The sequence below is a fragment of the Oncorhynchus gorbuscha genome, linkage group LG08 (assembly GCF_021184085.1).
Source record: "Oncorhynchus gorbuscha isolate QuinsamMale2020 ecotype Even-year linkage group LG08, OgorEven_v1.0, whole genome shotgun sequence".
In the NCBI taxonomy this organism is placed as follows: Eukaryota; Metazoa; Chordata; class Actinopteri; order Salmoniformes; family Salmonidae; genus Oncorhynchus; species Oncorhynchus gorbuscha.
The window spans coordinates 33,537,365-33,551,910 of record NC_060180.1 but is presented as its reverse complement, the minus strand read 5'-3'; the positions used below and the strand labels follow the sequence as shown (position 1 = coordinate 33,551,910).

Genomic DNA, 14,546 nt, shown 5'->3' with positions numbered 1-14,546 from the left:
GTTTGCATGACGCATGAGCAAAGTAATACAGCTAACGACATACATTAAAGGCATTGCAATTTGTGAGTAAATGCAACCAACATTGATATGTAAGCAACTCTATCAATGACAAGATTATCATCATTAGTTAAATGCTTGAATCGAACTTACAAACAAATATTTTTCCAAGGCTGAAGCGTGACAAGAAATAACTACATTGAAAGATCTGCACCGTAGCGTTGTTTGTAGCTGTTTCTATGCGTGCAAAACAACTTCTGTACTTCCTGTTTGCGTGGTCTTTCTAAGTACCAGAAAGCGCCACTAGGGGGCAAATAACACCATTGAACACAATGAAAATCCAATTTAACCATTCTTTTATTACAATCTGTTACCTTCTAACAGGATGGCAGCACACTCCCCGCCTGGTATAATGAAATTGTGCCACTATGAAATAAAACATATCAAGAAACAAATAATGTCCTTTCTATTTTTATCTTTTGTCTCTAGGATGCTTCAGAAAGAAGAACAACAATCTCTGAGATTGGTCTCAGAAACACCTTAGCAGCTCCTTGCTTGACAATTTTTAGTTCTACTTTCCTAACCTTTTTGTCAGTACTGGGAAAGGTTTTTACCACAAGCCCGACTGGCCAGTCATTTCTGTGTGCCTGACTGTCTTTCAATAAGACAACATCTCCCACTTTTACATTTGGCTTTTCTGCTGTCCATTTTCTGCATCTCTGCAGCGTTGTCAGGTACTCCTGTCTCCACCTTTTCCAAAAGGTGTCAGCGAGACACTGGACTTGCTTCCACTGTTTTCCATGATGGTTGTTCATGCTGAAGTATCCGGAAGGGGCTGATGTAGCGCTGGTCTTTTGTGTAAGTAACATTGAGGGTGTGAGAATGGTAGGCATGTCAGGGTCGGTTGATACTGACACTAAGGGTCTCGCATTGATTATTGCCATAACTTCAGACATAAGAGTGCTCAAGACCTCATGTGTGAGACGAGTGGAGCCCGTCTGAAACAGCATAGCATCAAGAATACGTCTGCAACCCCAATGAGTCTCTCCCAAGAACCACCCATATGAGTGTGGAGGATTAAATATCCAAGTACATCCCTTATCTGAGAGGTATTTAGTCAGTTCTGAGTCATTTGTGTCGATACCCAGTTCCCTGCAGGCACCTATAAAGTTTGTACCTCGATCAGACCGTAGCACTTTTGCTGGACCACGGATAGCGAAAAATCGCCTCAGCGCATTGATGAAGCTGGATGTGGACATGGATTTGATAAGCTCGATATGGACTGCTCTTGTAGACATACATGTAAAGAGCACCGCCCAGCGCTTGGAGTCTGCACTACCACCTCTAGTGCGACGAGTTATGACATTCCATGGTCCAAACACATCAAGTCCAACGCTGGTGAATGGTGGTTCAGATGTCAGTCTGTCTGCAGGCAAGTCAGCCATTTTTTGGTCAACTAACCTCCCTCTAACCTTCCGGCAGGTGACACACTTGTGAATGATACCAGAGACCAGACGTTTGCTCCCAATAATCCAGAAGCCTGCTGCTCGAATAGCTCCATCTGAAAAATGACGGCCTTGGTGAGCCACTTGCTCGTGATAATGTCTTACCAGCAGAGTGGCAACATGATGTGTCCGTGGGATGATGAGAGGATGTTTTTTGTCTTGTAACCTGTCGGCGGAGGATAAGCGGCCTCCCACCCTCAGCAACCCATCCTCATCAATCACTGGGTTCATCTTTTTCAGTGTACTTTGCTTTCGGAACTCTTTTCCCTTTTCAATGCATTTGAATTCCTCACTGAAAGCTTCATGTTGCACACAGTGAATGATTGCTGTTTTGGCTTGTGACAACTCAATTGTACCGCATGGTTTATTACAGTCATGCCAGCCTCTGCAGCTGGTGTTGTCTGCACCTTCATGGAAGGATCTTGCAACATGAATGAGTCGTGCTGTGGCTTGATTGAGAGTTTTCCAGCTTGAGAAACTCTCAAAGCGATGAGAGCCGAGTTGAGCTCCAGAAACTTTAGATGCAAAGACAGTGACATCTGGTCGAATCTCTGCATCTGTGTGAGGCTCTACAAGGTAAAAATTGATGTTCTCAGGCTTACTCGAGTTTGTTTGGGTCAGGAACGGTGGACCTGAGAACCAACTAGTGTGTTTTAAGAGCGCAGCAAGTATGGGCCTGGTTGCATGGTCTGCTGGATTGCTGTCAGTGTTTATATAGCACCACTGATCTGGATGGGTAGACTTCCTGATGCGAGTTATCCTATTGGAAACATAAACATAGAATCTTTTGGTGACATTGTGGATGTAACCGAGAACTATCTTACTGTCTGTGTAGAACTTGGCTGCATGTATATCAATGTCAATTTCGTCTTTGATCAGTTCATACATCTCAACAGCTAGCAAAGCCGCACACAGTTCTAGGCGTGGGATAGTGTGGGCTGGACGAGGGGCCAATTTTGATTTCCCCATGACAAATCCAACATGGCATTGACCTTCCGAGTCAATAACTCTCAGGTAGGCTACCGCTCCTATGGCTACTGTAGAGGCATCTGAGAAGATGTGTAGCTCTCTTCTTTGAGTGGTAGACAAGGAGACTGGGATGTAGGTCTGCTGAATATTCATATGTTCCAACTCCAAAGATTCCTTCCACATTTTCCATTCCTCTTCTTTTTCTGTGGGAAGAGGGGCATCCCACTCACTCTGATCGGAAGAGAGTTCTCTGATTAAGGCTTTACCTTGCATTGTTATTGGAGCCACGAACCCAAGGGGGTTATAAAGACTATTCACTGTGGACAGGATGCCTCTCCGCGTAAAAGGCTTCTCATTGTGGGACACCTGGAATGAGAAGCTGTCTGTTTCCAGGGTCCAGGAAAGTCCCAGACTCCATTGAAACGGGAGTAGATCCACTCCTAGGTCCAGATCTTTTAAGTCTTTCGCACGGTCCTCCATAGGGAAGGCTTCCATAACTGTTTTGCTATTGGATGCAATCTTGTGTAGTTTCATGTTGGACTCCGCCAACATTGCTTGTGTTTTTCTTAGAATGTTGACAGCTTCTTCTGTAGTAGCTACTGATGTCAGACCATCATCGACGTAGAAGTTCCTCACTACATATTGTTTGGGTTCTGACCCGTGTTCCTTCTCACCCTGTAGCGCTGCTCGTCTCATGCAATAGATGGCTACGGCTGGTGAAGGGATGTTCCCAAATACATGCACTTTCATCCTGTACTCAGTTATGTTTCTATCTGGGTTGTTGTCTTCATACCAGAGAAACCTTAAGTAATCTCTGTGATCCTCACGTACACCAAAACAGTAAAACATTTGTTGCACATCTGCTGTTAGTGCAATGCAATCCTTGCGGAAACGCATTAGGACACCCAAGAGTGTGTTGTTTAAGTCTGGACCACTGAGCAGAACATTGTTAAGTGACACGCCTTGACACTTAGCACTGGTGTCAAATACTACTCGTATTTGTTCAGGCTTTTGTGGATGGTAAACACCAAATATGGGCAGATACCAACGTTCTTTGTCTCCCTCTAGTGGCTGTGAAGGTTCGGCTTGGTCGTTATCCAGCATCTTTTGCATGAAGTCAATAAAATGACGCTTCATGTCAGGCTTTTTGTCTAAAGTCCTGCGAAGTGATGTGAGACGGTTCATGGCCTGCTCCCTGTTATTAGGAAGGCGACGTCTAGTGGGGCGAAAGGGTAATGGAGCCACTCAGTGGTTTCCATCATCCTGGAAAACCTGTTTGTTCATAATGTCCAAGAAGGCTTTGTCCTCCACTGATGATGCTGGTTTATCATCGTCTTGTGTTTTGTCGAACACGGAACATCCCAGGCTGTTTGTGTTCACAGTTGTGCTTGGAACTCTCGAGTGCACTGTAGAGGGAGAGATGTGTTTCTGAGCTACGCTATTGTAGTTCTCTTTTACCTGGATGATGTCAGGGCAAGGGCTCAGATAGGATGTGCGACCATTTTGAAGTATGTTTGTCCTGAACACGTTAACATTGGCTGGTCGGTGAGCCGTTCCCAGACAGACCTCACCCACAATGACCCACCCGAGGTCGAGTCGCTGTGCATAAGGAGTGTCGTGGGGCCCATTGATTTGCCCTCGTATCTTGTGTACCCTTAAGATGTCTCGTCCTAAGAGCAGGGGGATGGGAGCGTCTGGGTCCACAGCTGGAATTCTGTCCATAACTGGTTGCAGATGAGAATGACGATACGCAATGTCGGGGGAGGGAATCTCCATCCTATCGTCTGGCATCATATCACACTATCAGAGTAGGGAGAGTGAGCTGCATGTGTCCATCTATAGACTCCACCATGAAGTTGACAGCTCTCCTGCCCGAAGTCTCTGTTACCCCAGAACACGTCTTCATGGTGTATGGAGCAGAGTTGTCATTGATGTTGAAGAGACTGAAAAAACTGTCTTGGCCAGAGATTTGTTACTCTGTTCATCAAGCACTACATACATTTTGACAGCTTTCTCTCTTTTCCCAGCCGGATAAGCTTTGACTAGGCATATATTTGAACATGATCTTGGATTGACTGCCTCACCACAGATCTCTGTACACTTTGAGGTGACAGATAGAAGAGCATCGTCACCTTGCTCCCCGCCATGCTCTGTCTCTGCTGTAGCGGTGTCTGTATTTGTAGGGGCTGGGCCTGGAGGCAGAGCAGCAAGATGTCTGTCGCTGTCGCACTCAGAGCACTTGATTGAAACCTTACAGTCTTTAGCTCTGTGCTGAGTTGACCCACAACATCAGAAACAAATGCCATTGTCTTTGAGATATGATTTGCGCTCATCTAGAGTTTTGTATCTAAACCCACGACACTTTTTAAGAGGATGAGGCTTGTTATGTATTGGGCAGTGACGGTCAGGGTTTTCAACCTTTGTCTTACTGGGTTTGGTTTGGTGGTCTGAGGCCTCAGATGACACATCTGTCTTGTATACAGTCACAGGTGTCTTGCTGCTGTACCTGGAATGTTTCTCACTTTTCATGGACACCTGTTTTTTTGAGGTGTAGAGGGTGAAGCTGGGGTCATTTCTAATTTTCGCCTGGTTCCTGATGAATCTCGAGAAGAACGAGAATGGTGGGAATGCTACCCGATAGTCCTCCTTATATTTGGATCCCTGTGCTATCCATTTTTCTTGTAAACTGAATGGAAGTTTCTCTACAATAGGGTTTACCCCCCGAGATGTGTCCAGATAAGGGAGGCCTGGAAGGAACCCTTCTACTTTAGCACACTCCAGTTCGAGAAGAATGTCACCTAGTTCTCTTAGTTTGTGATTGTCTTTGTTAGCCAGTTTTGGAAAATCATACATTTTCTTCAACAGTGCATTCTCGATCACTTCGGGTGTACCATAGCACTCTTCTAGTCGTTGCCAGACCATGTTAAGCCCTGCTGTTGCGTTGAAAATATGGACAGATCTAATTCTGTTTGCTTGCTCAGACGACTCTGCCCCTAGCCACTTGGTAATTAGATCTAACTCTTCCCTGGCTGATAAATTCAAGTCTCTGGTCGCATTGAGAAAGGATGCTTTCCATGCCCAATAATTTTCAGGGCGATCATCAAACTTCAGGAGTCCGGAACTCACCATCTCACGTCGTAGGAGGTACTTGATGAGGTCTGGTGCCACTTGTGACTCAGGGAAGTTGTGTGTGTGTGACTGGAAGTGGGCTTGCTTTCCATTTCCACCATGCTGCTGTTAATTTCTTTTGAACGGAGAGTCTCTGCTCATGTTCTGTTGTTTGCTACTTTCTGGATTATGGCATGTAGCTGGGTCAACACTAAGCTCTTGTTTCTCCACTTAAAATAGAAGTTCAGCAAAGTAGGGCCTAGCATGTTGTTGCACATACTCACATGTACGTTGGACTGGACTTAAGGGCTGTGTCCCTGTGTCTAGTTCTTTGCGAAGCTCTATGCGTTCTGATCCTACAACTTCTTCAAAGGCTGCAGCTTCAGCCAACGCAGCAGCAGCTGCTCTCTCAACTTGGAGAACATATAAACTTGCCTCGAGAGTCAGCTTTTTGCTTCAACAAGCTGGCCTCTATTTCTGCCTTTTGTTTCATCACAGAAGTTTCCTTCTCAGCATAAGAGACTAAGACATAAGAGACTGAGACATAAGAGCATAAGAGACTTGCCTTGGCGCGTGCTTTGATGGCTGCAGAACTCGCCGTTGAGGATCTGCTTGACTGTTTTGATGACCTTGATCTTGTAGATTGAGACTTGGTCCCAATGTGCTGAAGAGGCTCTTCCATCTCTCTCTGTTGAACACCTGGCTCTGGTTGTTGCATCATAGACTGCTGGTCTTCCCAAGGATAAGATGCTTTGTTGGCTGATGAACATAGAAACATAACCACCGTGTGCAGTTATTCTTGTGCTTGAGCCAGCTGTGATGATGTTTTTTCACTATTCTGCACTTGAGTTGCGTAGCTAACAACTAAGTCATCAATAAAACTCCCAAGGCGTGACTTTTCTTGAATGAATATATTGAAAACATTTATGTTGTGAAACTGCAAAATACAGAAAAGAATATACTTTAGTATTCAATTCACACCGACATACTGTAGCTGTACATTAAACATTTGAAGTTGCATAAATACAAAGCACGCGCTAAGGTACCATGCATCTGGCATGATGCCAAACCATATTGCTAATTCTTAACCATATGGTAATTGGCTCCTTTCATTACTCTAATAATGCATAACCATCTATGTAGAATAACAAAGCATATTACACTAGAAACAGTAACAAAACTACAGTATTGTATATTTTACAATTCGTTTGCATGACGCATGAGCAAAGTAATACAGCTAACGACATACATTAATGGCATTGCAATTCGTGAGTACATCTATCAATAACAAGATTATCATTAGCTAAATGCTTGAATCGAACTTACAAACAAATATTTTTCCAAGGCTGAAGCGTGACAAGAAATAACTACACTGAAAGACCTGCACCGTAGAGTTGTTTGTAGCTGTTTCTATGCGTGCAAAACAAATTCTGTACTTCCTGTTTGCATGGTCTTTCTAAGTACCAGAAAGCGCCACTAGGGGGCAAATAACACCATTGAACACAATGAAAATCCAATTGTAATAAAATTATTGTAGATTATTGTAATAAAATAATCTGTTACCTTCTATCAGGATGGCAGCACAACCACTTTTCCATAAACAAGGTCTAAAATCATGTTTGATGCACCCTGGATATGTTTTTAACATAGCTGTTCAAACTAGATTGATATTGACACTGTGGACAATTTTCAGCAAGTTGCAGCAATGGATCTACAGAAATAACCACTTTTCCATAAACAAGGTCTTAATCATGTTTAATTGCATTCTGGAAGTACATTTTTAACATAGCTGTTCAAACGAGCTGATAGGGACACTGTGGACAATTTTCAGCAAGTTGCAGCAATTGAACTATACAGAAATAACCACTTTTCCATAAACAAGGTCAAAATCATGTTTAATTGCACTCTGGAAGTACATTTTTAACATAGCTGTTGAAACTAGCTGATAGGGACACTGGACAATTTTCAGCAAGTTGCAGCAATAGATCTACAGAAATAACCACTTTTCCATAAACAAGGTCTAAATCATATTTGATTGCACTCTGGAAATGCATGTTTTGCAGAACTGTTCAAACTAGATGATAGGAACACTATGGACAATTTTCAGCAAGTTGCAGCAATTGAACTACAGAAACAACAACATGTCCATAAACAAGGTCTAAAATCATTTTTGGTACACTCTGGATAGAATGTTTTAAACATAGCTGTTCAAACTAGACGATAGGAACACTGTGGACAATTTTCAGCAAGTTGCACCAATTAAACTACAGAAACAACCACTTTTCCTTACCTTAAGGGAAGATTTAGGCAGTTGCTGTATTGTTAGTGAGAAAGTCCATATTGCAAATGTACGGTCCCTTACTAGACGTCCGAAATCGTTTATAAAATTTGCGGACGGCGTCAGGCCCAGCGGCAGGGCCGGACCTACCAGGAAGTCATCAAATGAACTTTGTCGGACATTCGGTTTCCGTTTTACAAAAATAATAGGATTTTGGTCATTTTTCCGCTGTCCCGGAATATCCCACAAGAGGGCATAAGCAATCATATTGCTATTGATCAAAACATCATGATTCACGACGGGGCCTTATCTCGAAAACGGAAAATATTTAGAAGCCGAAACTCGGTGAGCGTAGGTTTGGCATAATGGGCAGTTGTCCCCGAACAAGATGGCGTCGAGGCTTCAACGGTTTTTGAGTTATGGCCATTTATCTGGGATTAAAGGTCCAAAATGAAAATAGAGAAATTATTTTTCCACTTCACGTCAAAGTCAAGGAGCCTCCGGTGTCAATAAAAAAAGAACCAGCCATTTATCTATCGTCATTTAAGAGAAATCGTACGATGACAGATTGGTGATGTTCACGGATAGGTGTTTTTTTTTTCAACGGTTACAGATCCAGTTGCAGGGTGTTCTTACGAATCTTTTTAAAGTGTGCTGCGGAGCTCTGCGAGATTTCTGTGATTTTCTATGATTTTCTGAAATAACACACACTCACTAAACCCTCTGTAAATAACTCAGTTCTTAACGTAAAGACTTAAAACTCAGGATTCTGTAAAGGCATACCCCAATAAGGATATGAGTTTATTTATAGCTTCCTGTGCCAACCGGAAGTGCCTTAAATGGTGTCACCGTGGCAGTTTCCAAGGGTTAAAAAGGTCAGATCTTTTCAAAACTTCATATGTGTGATTAGGCAACCCCCATAAACTGTAAGTCAGTCATTTCTCCCAACAGATGTCAAAGAAAATCTCTCTCTCTCACAGACACACACAGAAACATACACACAGCAAGGATGGAGTGACAAAGTGCGGTGCTTAAAGACACACAAAGCCTACAATGGCATTTCCATATTCTCAAGGCCGTGCCGAGTTCAACGAGATGCTTTTGGGTGACAGTGAGAGAACTGTTAGGGTGATAAGCACAATTCGACCTCAGGTACGTTCCTAAGGTCCTCCCGATCTGTGCAAGCCTAACCTTGACTGTGTGGCATTAACCCTTAATAGTTAAAAGGTGTTTACTTCAAAGAGTTTGCATTGACTTCTCTCCCCATAGGAATACATAGCCTGCACCTCTAAATTCAACCTGAAGCCTATGTGGGTTATGAATGCCTTATGAAGGTGTCTATGACAGTCCATCAGACCACTATGAGGTCTACCTGTGTCGATTCTAAGCTTCCTGGAGCAAGCGGAAGTGGTTAAATTGACCAAAAAAGTGTTTTGATGTACATAAACTTCAAAGGTGAAAATGACTACATTCAACCCTGTGTAGATCGTAGATCAGTCAATTCTTAACTTAAAGACTTAAAACTCAGGATTCTGTAAGTTTCTATGTCAATCAAGACATGTGTTTACTTATAGCTTCCTGTGCCAACGGGAAGTGCCTTTAATTGGGTCACACTGTCTGTTTTGAAGGGTTTTGAAAAGTCACATCTCTCCAAAACTTCATATGTGTGACTAGGTAACCCTCCTAAACTGTAAATCAGTCATTTCTCCCAGCAGATGTCAAAGAAAAGCTCTCACACGCACACACAGCAAGGATGGAGTGATAAAGTGCGGTTCTCAAAGACACAGAGAGCAGGCAATGGCATAAACATAATCTCTAGGCCGTGCCGAGTTCAACGAGATATCCTGCTTGACCGTAGCTCGCTCGGTCTAAGCGCAGCGACCATTAGAAAAGTAGGCCCAAAATGAAGCCTGCCCCACAACGTCATTTGCTTTTGGGTGACAGAGAGAGAACCGTTAGGGTGAGAAGCACAATTCGACCTCAGGTACATTCCTAAGGTCCTCCCGATCCGTGCAAGCCTAACCTTGACCGTGTGGCATTAACCCTTAATAGTTAAGTGTTTACTTCAAAGAGTTTGCATTGACTTCTCTCCCCATAGGAATACATGGCCTGCACCCCTAAATTCAACCTGAAGTCTATATGGGTTATGAATGCTGTATGAACCAGTCTTCGGTAACATTCCATCAGGCCACTATGAGGTCTACCTGTGTTGATTCTAAGCTTCCTGGACCAACCGGAAGTGGTTAAAATCACCCTAAAAGTGTTTATCCATACCCTGCCTGCAGTTTGATAGACATAGTGCATTGAACCCTGTGTAAATCAGTCAGTTCTTAACGTAAGGACTTAAAACTCAGGATTCTGTAAAAGCATACCCCAATGAGGATATTTGTTGACTTATAGCTTCCTGTGCCAACCGGAAGTGCCATAATTGGTGTCTCTTGGGCTGTTTCGAGGGGTTAAAAAAGTCAGATCTTTCCAAAACTTCATATATGTGATTAGGCAACCCCCATGAACTGTAAATCAGTCATTTTCCCCATAACATTTCAAAGGAAAACTAAATCACACACACAGCTTGGAAGTAGGGACAAACACACACAGCCAAGACAAACACACACAGCCAAGACAAACAAACAAGACAGACAAACACAAACAAGACAGACAGACAAACACGAGACAGAGACAAGATGTTCAGACATCCAAACCATCCCCGAACAGCCCACTGGGGGCCCGAAAGCAAGGAGTGGCAACTTCCGGAGAGGAGCTGAGGTAGCCATGTTTCAGTTTGTTTCAGTTGCAACTGTTTAGCTTTCGTGCTTAGGTTGTATTTGGGGCGGTGACAACAATTGCCTTTTTGTATAGTTACCTGTAAACTACTTGTCATGTGTACGCCGTAACAAGTACAAAGATAATTTGACCAGTTTCAGCATGTGACAAAGTTAAGATCTCAGGCAACGGACGCAGTGAACGACATTCTGGGAGTTCTTGCTTGACAAACATGGCTGCCATACCTTCTAAACTAGATTTACATTGCTCCCTTGTACCACATCATACTGTAAAACAAGTCAACCTGTTATTTAGACCTTTATTTCTCATCAGTACAAAACATTGTTTAGATGCTTTTCAGACAACGCGGTTTAGAGTCGTTTGATGCAGCTTAAATACTGTTGAGCAAACTCATGGTTAAGCAGCCGCTTGCCAACCAAAACCACAAAAAAGGGCTCTTGGTTCCTGTAGTCCACAGTGATGTGGAAGTTCTCCTGATCACAGTTGCCAGTGACTGAGGGTGGCACTACAAGGACAAACAGGGTTGTGTTCATTAATTCAGCACAAAAAACAGGAAGGTACTACATATTATTATATTATATTATATTATTATTATTATATTAAACCCTTGTTTAGATTGCAAAATGTTTTGCTACAGTGGGACTGAATAAACATGAACCTGGCAAATCAGGAACAGGACAACTGGTTCCAAATACTCTAAAGCTTAACATTCTTTGTAGAGAGAACGCATAGGAAAACCCTACAGTATAGCTAGTTGGGCTTTCACTGCCAACTAGCTATACAGAACTCCCTCATTAGCAGCACAACAGGCTTTCACAGATGAAAATCATAATTAACAAGAGGAAACCATAGTCCAGAGGCATACCAATGTCCAGCAGTACAGCCACCACAACGGCAGAGTGAGAGAAAGGAGCGTACTCTGGAAAGATGACCAGGCCGTAGATCAGCTGAAGAGTGAAGGTTGTGACACCTTGTTCCACCCTTCTCTGTATTGAAGTTAAAAGCATTGGTCAATTGGTTAGCATTATTGTTGTAACAGAACTCTATTCAACATCAAGTGACAAGTACATATGGGGACTATTAAAACAAACTAATTCCTCTATATCAAATGCATACAACAGCCAAAACAATGGAAACACTTGAGTAAATGAGGGATACAAAGTTCATTTGTGCCATTATTTATATTTTGTTGGTGGCCAACTTATTAGGGCATGTACAAATCACTGCATGTGGCTTTGCATTTAACAGGAACACACCTCCTTAAAACCTCTTCGGGATAGGGCTGTCTACTGCCCCCGCTGGAGTAATTGCGTGCCCATAGTAAACAAAATATTTTTGTCAAAAGTTGCTAATATATGCAAATAAAAAATATTATTGAATAGAAAACTCTAAAGCAGAACTCAGGGCAGTCATTCTCCCAAACTCTCTCTTGTCATCATAAAAGTTGGCCCAACTTTGACGTCATTGCCCCCACCCTTCCCAAGCAATTACAGGTCTGGGAACAGTCTCTCGGTCTTCAGCGCGATCTCAGCTTTCAATGGGGCTTCTCATTGTGAGAATCGCGCATGCATCATTGTAAGCAGAATGAATCATTGTAAACAGAGATTTATGAGATATATATAGCATATTATTGAAAAAACATAAATGTACTGTGTAACATGTTATATTACTGTCATCTGATGAAGATTTCAAAAGGTTAGTGCATTATTTCTCTTTTAATCCTGCGTTTGTTGATTGCATATTTTTTTCAACTTGGCTATGCAAATTAGCCGTGTCTTCGGTGGTGGTTTGACAAATATGTGCTATGTTTTCGCCGTAAAACATTTTAGAAATCTGACAAGGTGTTTCTTTCATTTAAGCCATTGGACTTGTTAATGTGTGGAGGTTAAATATTTTTAGGAATATTTTTGCGTTCCATGCGCCACCTTCCAGCTGAACGTGGGGGGGGTTCCAAAATTGGAACCCTAGTCCCATTCTGGTTAAAGATCACCGGGTCCGAGAAGGGCACCTCCATCCTGAAGGTCTTCAAGGTGTTGTCCGGGGATCTCTGCTCCTGAACATTGAATCCTCTGGCGTTGCACTCTGCAACAGTTAGCACCATGGTGGGAAAGGTGATGTTCAGCAGCTCCACATCAAGGTTGAAGGTCCCCAACTCAAACACAAACACTGCCTGCTCAGGGACTGTGTCTAAGGGTGTGTCTGTTCATTGGCAAAAAGGAAAACATTTGAAATGCGGTACAATGGAAGTTGAAAATTGACATTTGTTATTGGGTAAGTCCAGGTATTGCCTCCCCGTTTCAGTACATTTTCTTCTGTTTTGTGCCTAATGAAACAACCCAGGCATCCCAAATTACCTTAGGCACTATTTAACTAAACCAGACTCACAGTTGAACTTGTGGAGGCCTGGCCAGCGGAGGTGTTGTGATAGGGAAGAGGACTTTATAGCTGGTGTCCTCGTGTGCGATCTCCTCGATCCACAGCAACTCAAGCATGGGCTCAATAGTGTAAGTGACAAAGTACTGGTCATCCTGAATATGGCTCTGTAAGGGAGACGAGTGATGTAATACACAATTGGAGTGCAAAAACAGATAAATGTTCCTTATAAGCCAGAATGTTAAAATACAATTATTCTACCGCTTGTCTTTTTGCCACTCGTAATTTAAGACAAAATATCCAAAGGAAAGTATTGGTTACCAGACTTTAGAGAGCTGGTAGGTGTATGGTTGTCAACTTGCATTTCCGGCAGTGTGCATTTTCAAAGCAACTGACAAGCAAAGTAAACACTTGCACAATATGTAAACAGCAGCAGAGTGTTGCTTGCATTCAGTTGACAGTGGCAAACTACCGGCTACCTAAAAAGTCAGGTAAACAATCCTTTAGTGTGGATATTTGGTCTCAAATTTCAAGCGGCTAAAGGACAAACTGCAAAGACAAGCGGTAGAGTATGTTTAAATGTAATTTTATGCAAAACACACAATTCTGTATATTAACCTGATTAAGCAGACAATTGCTCAAGAAACATTTCACACGAGACAACATTTCTAGGAGTTCACCCATGAGATAGCAAAGGGTTACTGCAAAGCATTGACAACTGCTGTAGTAAAAAGGGCTCTACAAATTAGATTTAGAAATTAAACAGGAACATTTTACTCATCCAATGCTGACCTTGAAATAGCCGCAAACTGCCCCCACCGGAATTTCAACAATAATATGAGCCTCTGACTAAAACCGAGTAGTTTCTGGCAGCCATTTCCTCAGTGTTCAGCCTCTTAGCGTCAATACCCATGTACACCTCCAACATGGTGAAGGCATCAGAGGAGAAAAGTGGGTCTATGTGCTTGGGCATGTACCAGGTGATCACTTCTGGAGTAAAGGCAACTGCCCCTGCAGTGAAACAAGAAGCCAAGTACACATCAAAACAGAACATTTTGCAACTGAAAACAACAGTGCCATTATTTGGAAAAAGTTCACCCCCAAAACATTTTCCCAACTGAACACAACATGAAAGTCTTGTCTGGAGCGAATTAAGAACTGGGCTTATAGGATCTTAAATTATTTCACACTCAACCTGGTGTTGGACAAACAGCCGTGGCATCTACTCCAGTAACCAGCCACTTCTGCTCAAAGAAGGTTGAGGTTGAGAGCACCCGCATCGGAACACCAGCTACCTGTTCAGGGGGCAACCACACCAGGGCAGTGTTCAGAAAGGCACAACGTATTAACAATATGTTGCAGAGTTCAGGTAGGGCCACCATTTCCAAATGTTTGCTCTACTGAACATGACCCAGTTCATGGAGGTAGCTTACATTCTGGAGGCATGTCTCCTCTGCATTATAAGGGCTTCTTAACACCAGCCGTGTGGGAGTGTTGGCTATTGCATAGCCCTTTCGTTGGACCTCATCCAT

At 42.8% G+C, this 14,546-nt stretch overlaps 1 protein-coding gene and 1 pseudogene across 1 annotated transcript; both read right to left on the bottom strand.

The window, feature by feature from the left end:
• Positions 1-365: 365 nt before the first annotated feature.
• Positions 366-5,893, bottom strand: LOC124041512. Its single transcript, XM_046359187.1, has one exon. It carries the CDS (start codon positions 3,654-3,656, stop codon positions 483-485), a length of 3,174 nt encoding a protein of 1,057 aa, XP_046215143.1. The 5' UTR covers positions 3,657-5,893; the 3' UTR covers positions 366-482.
• A 5,098-nt stretch (positions 5,894-10,991) lies between these two features.
• On the bottom strand, positions 10,992-14,546 carry LOC124040637 (annotated as a pseudogene).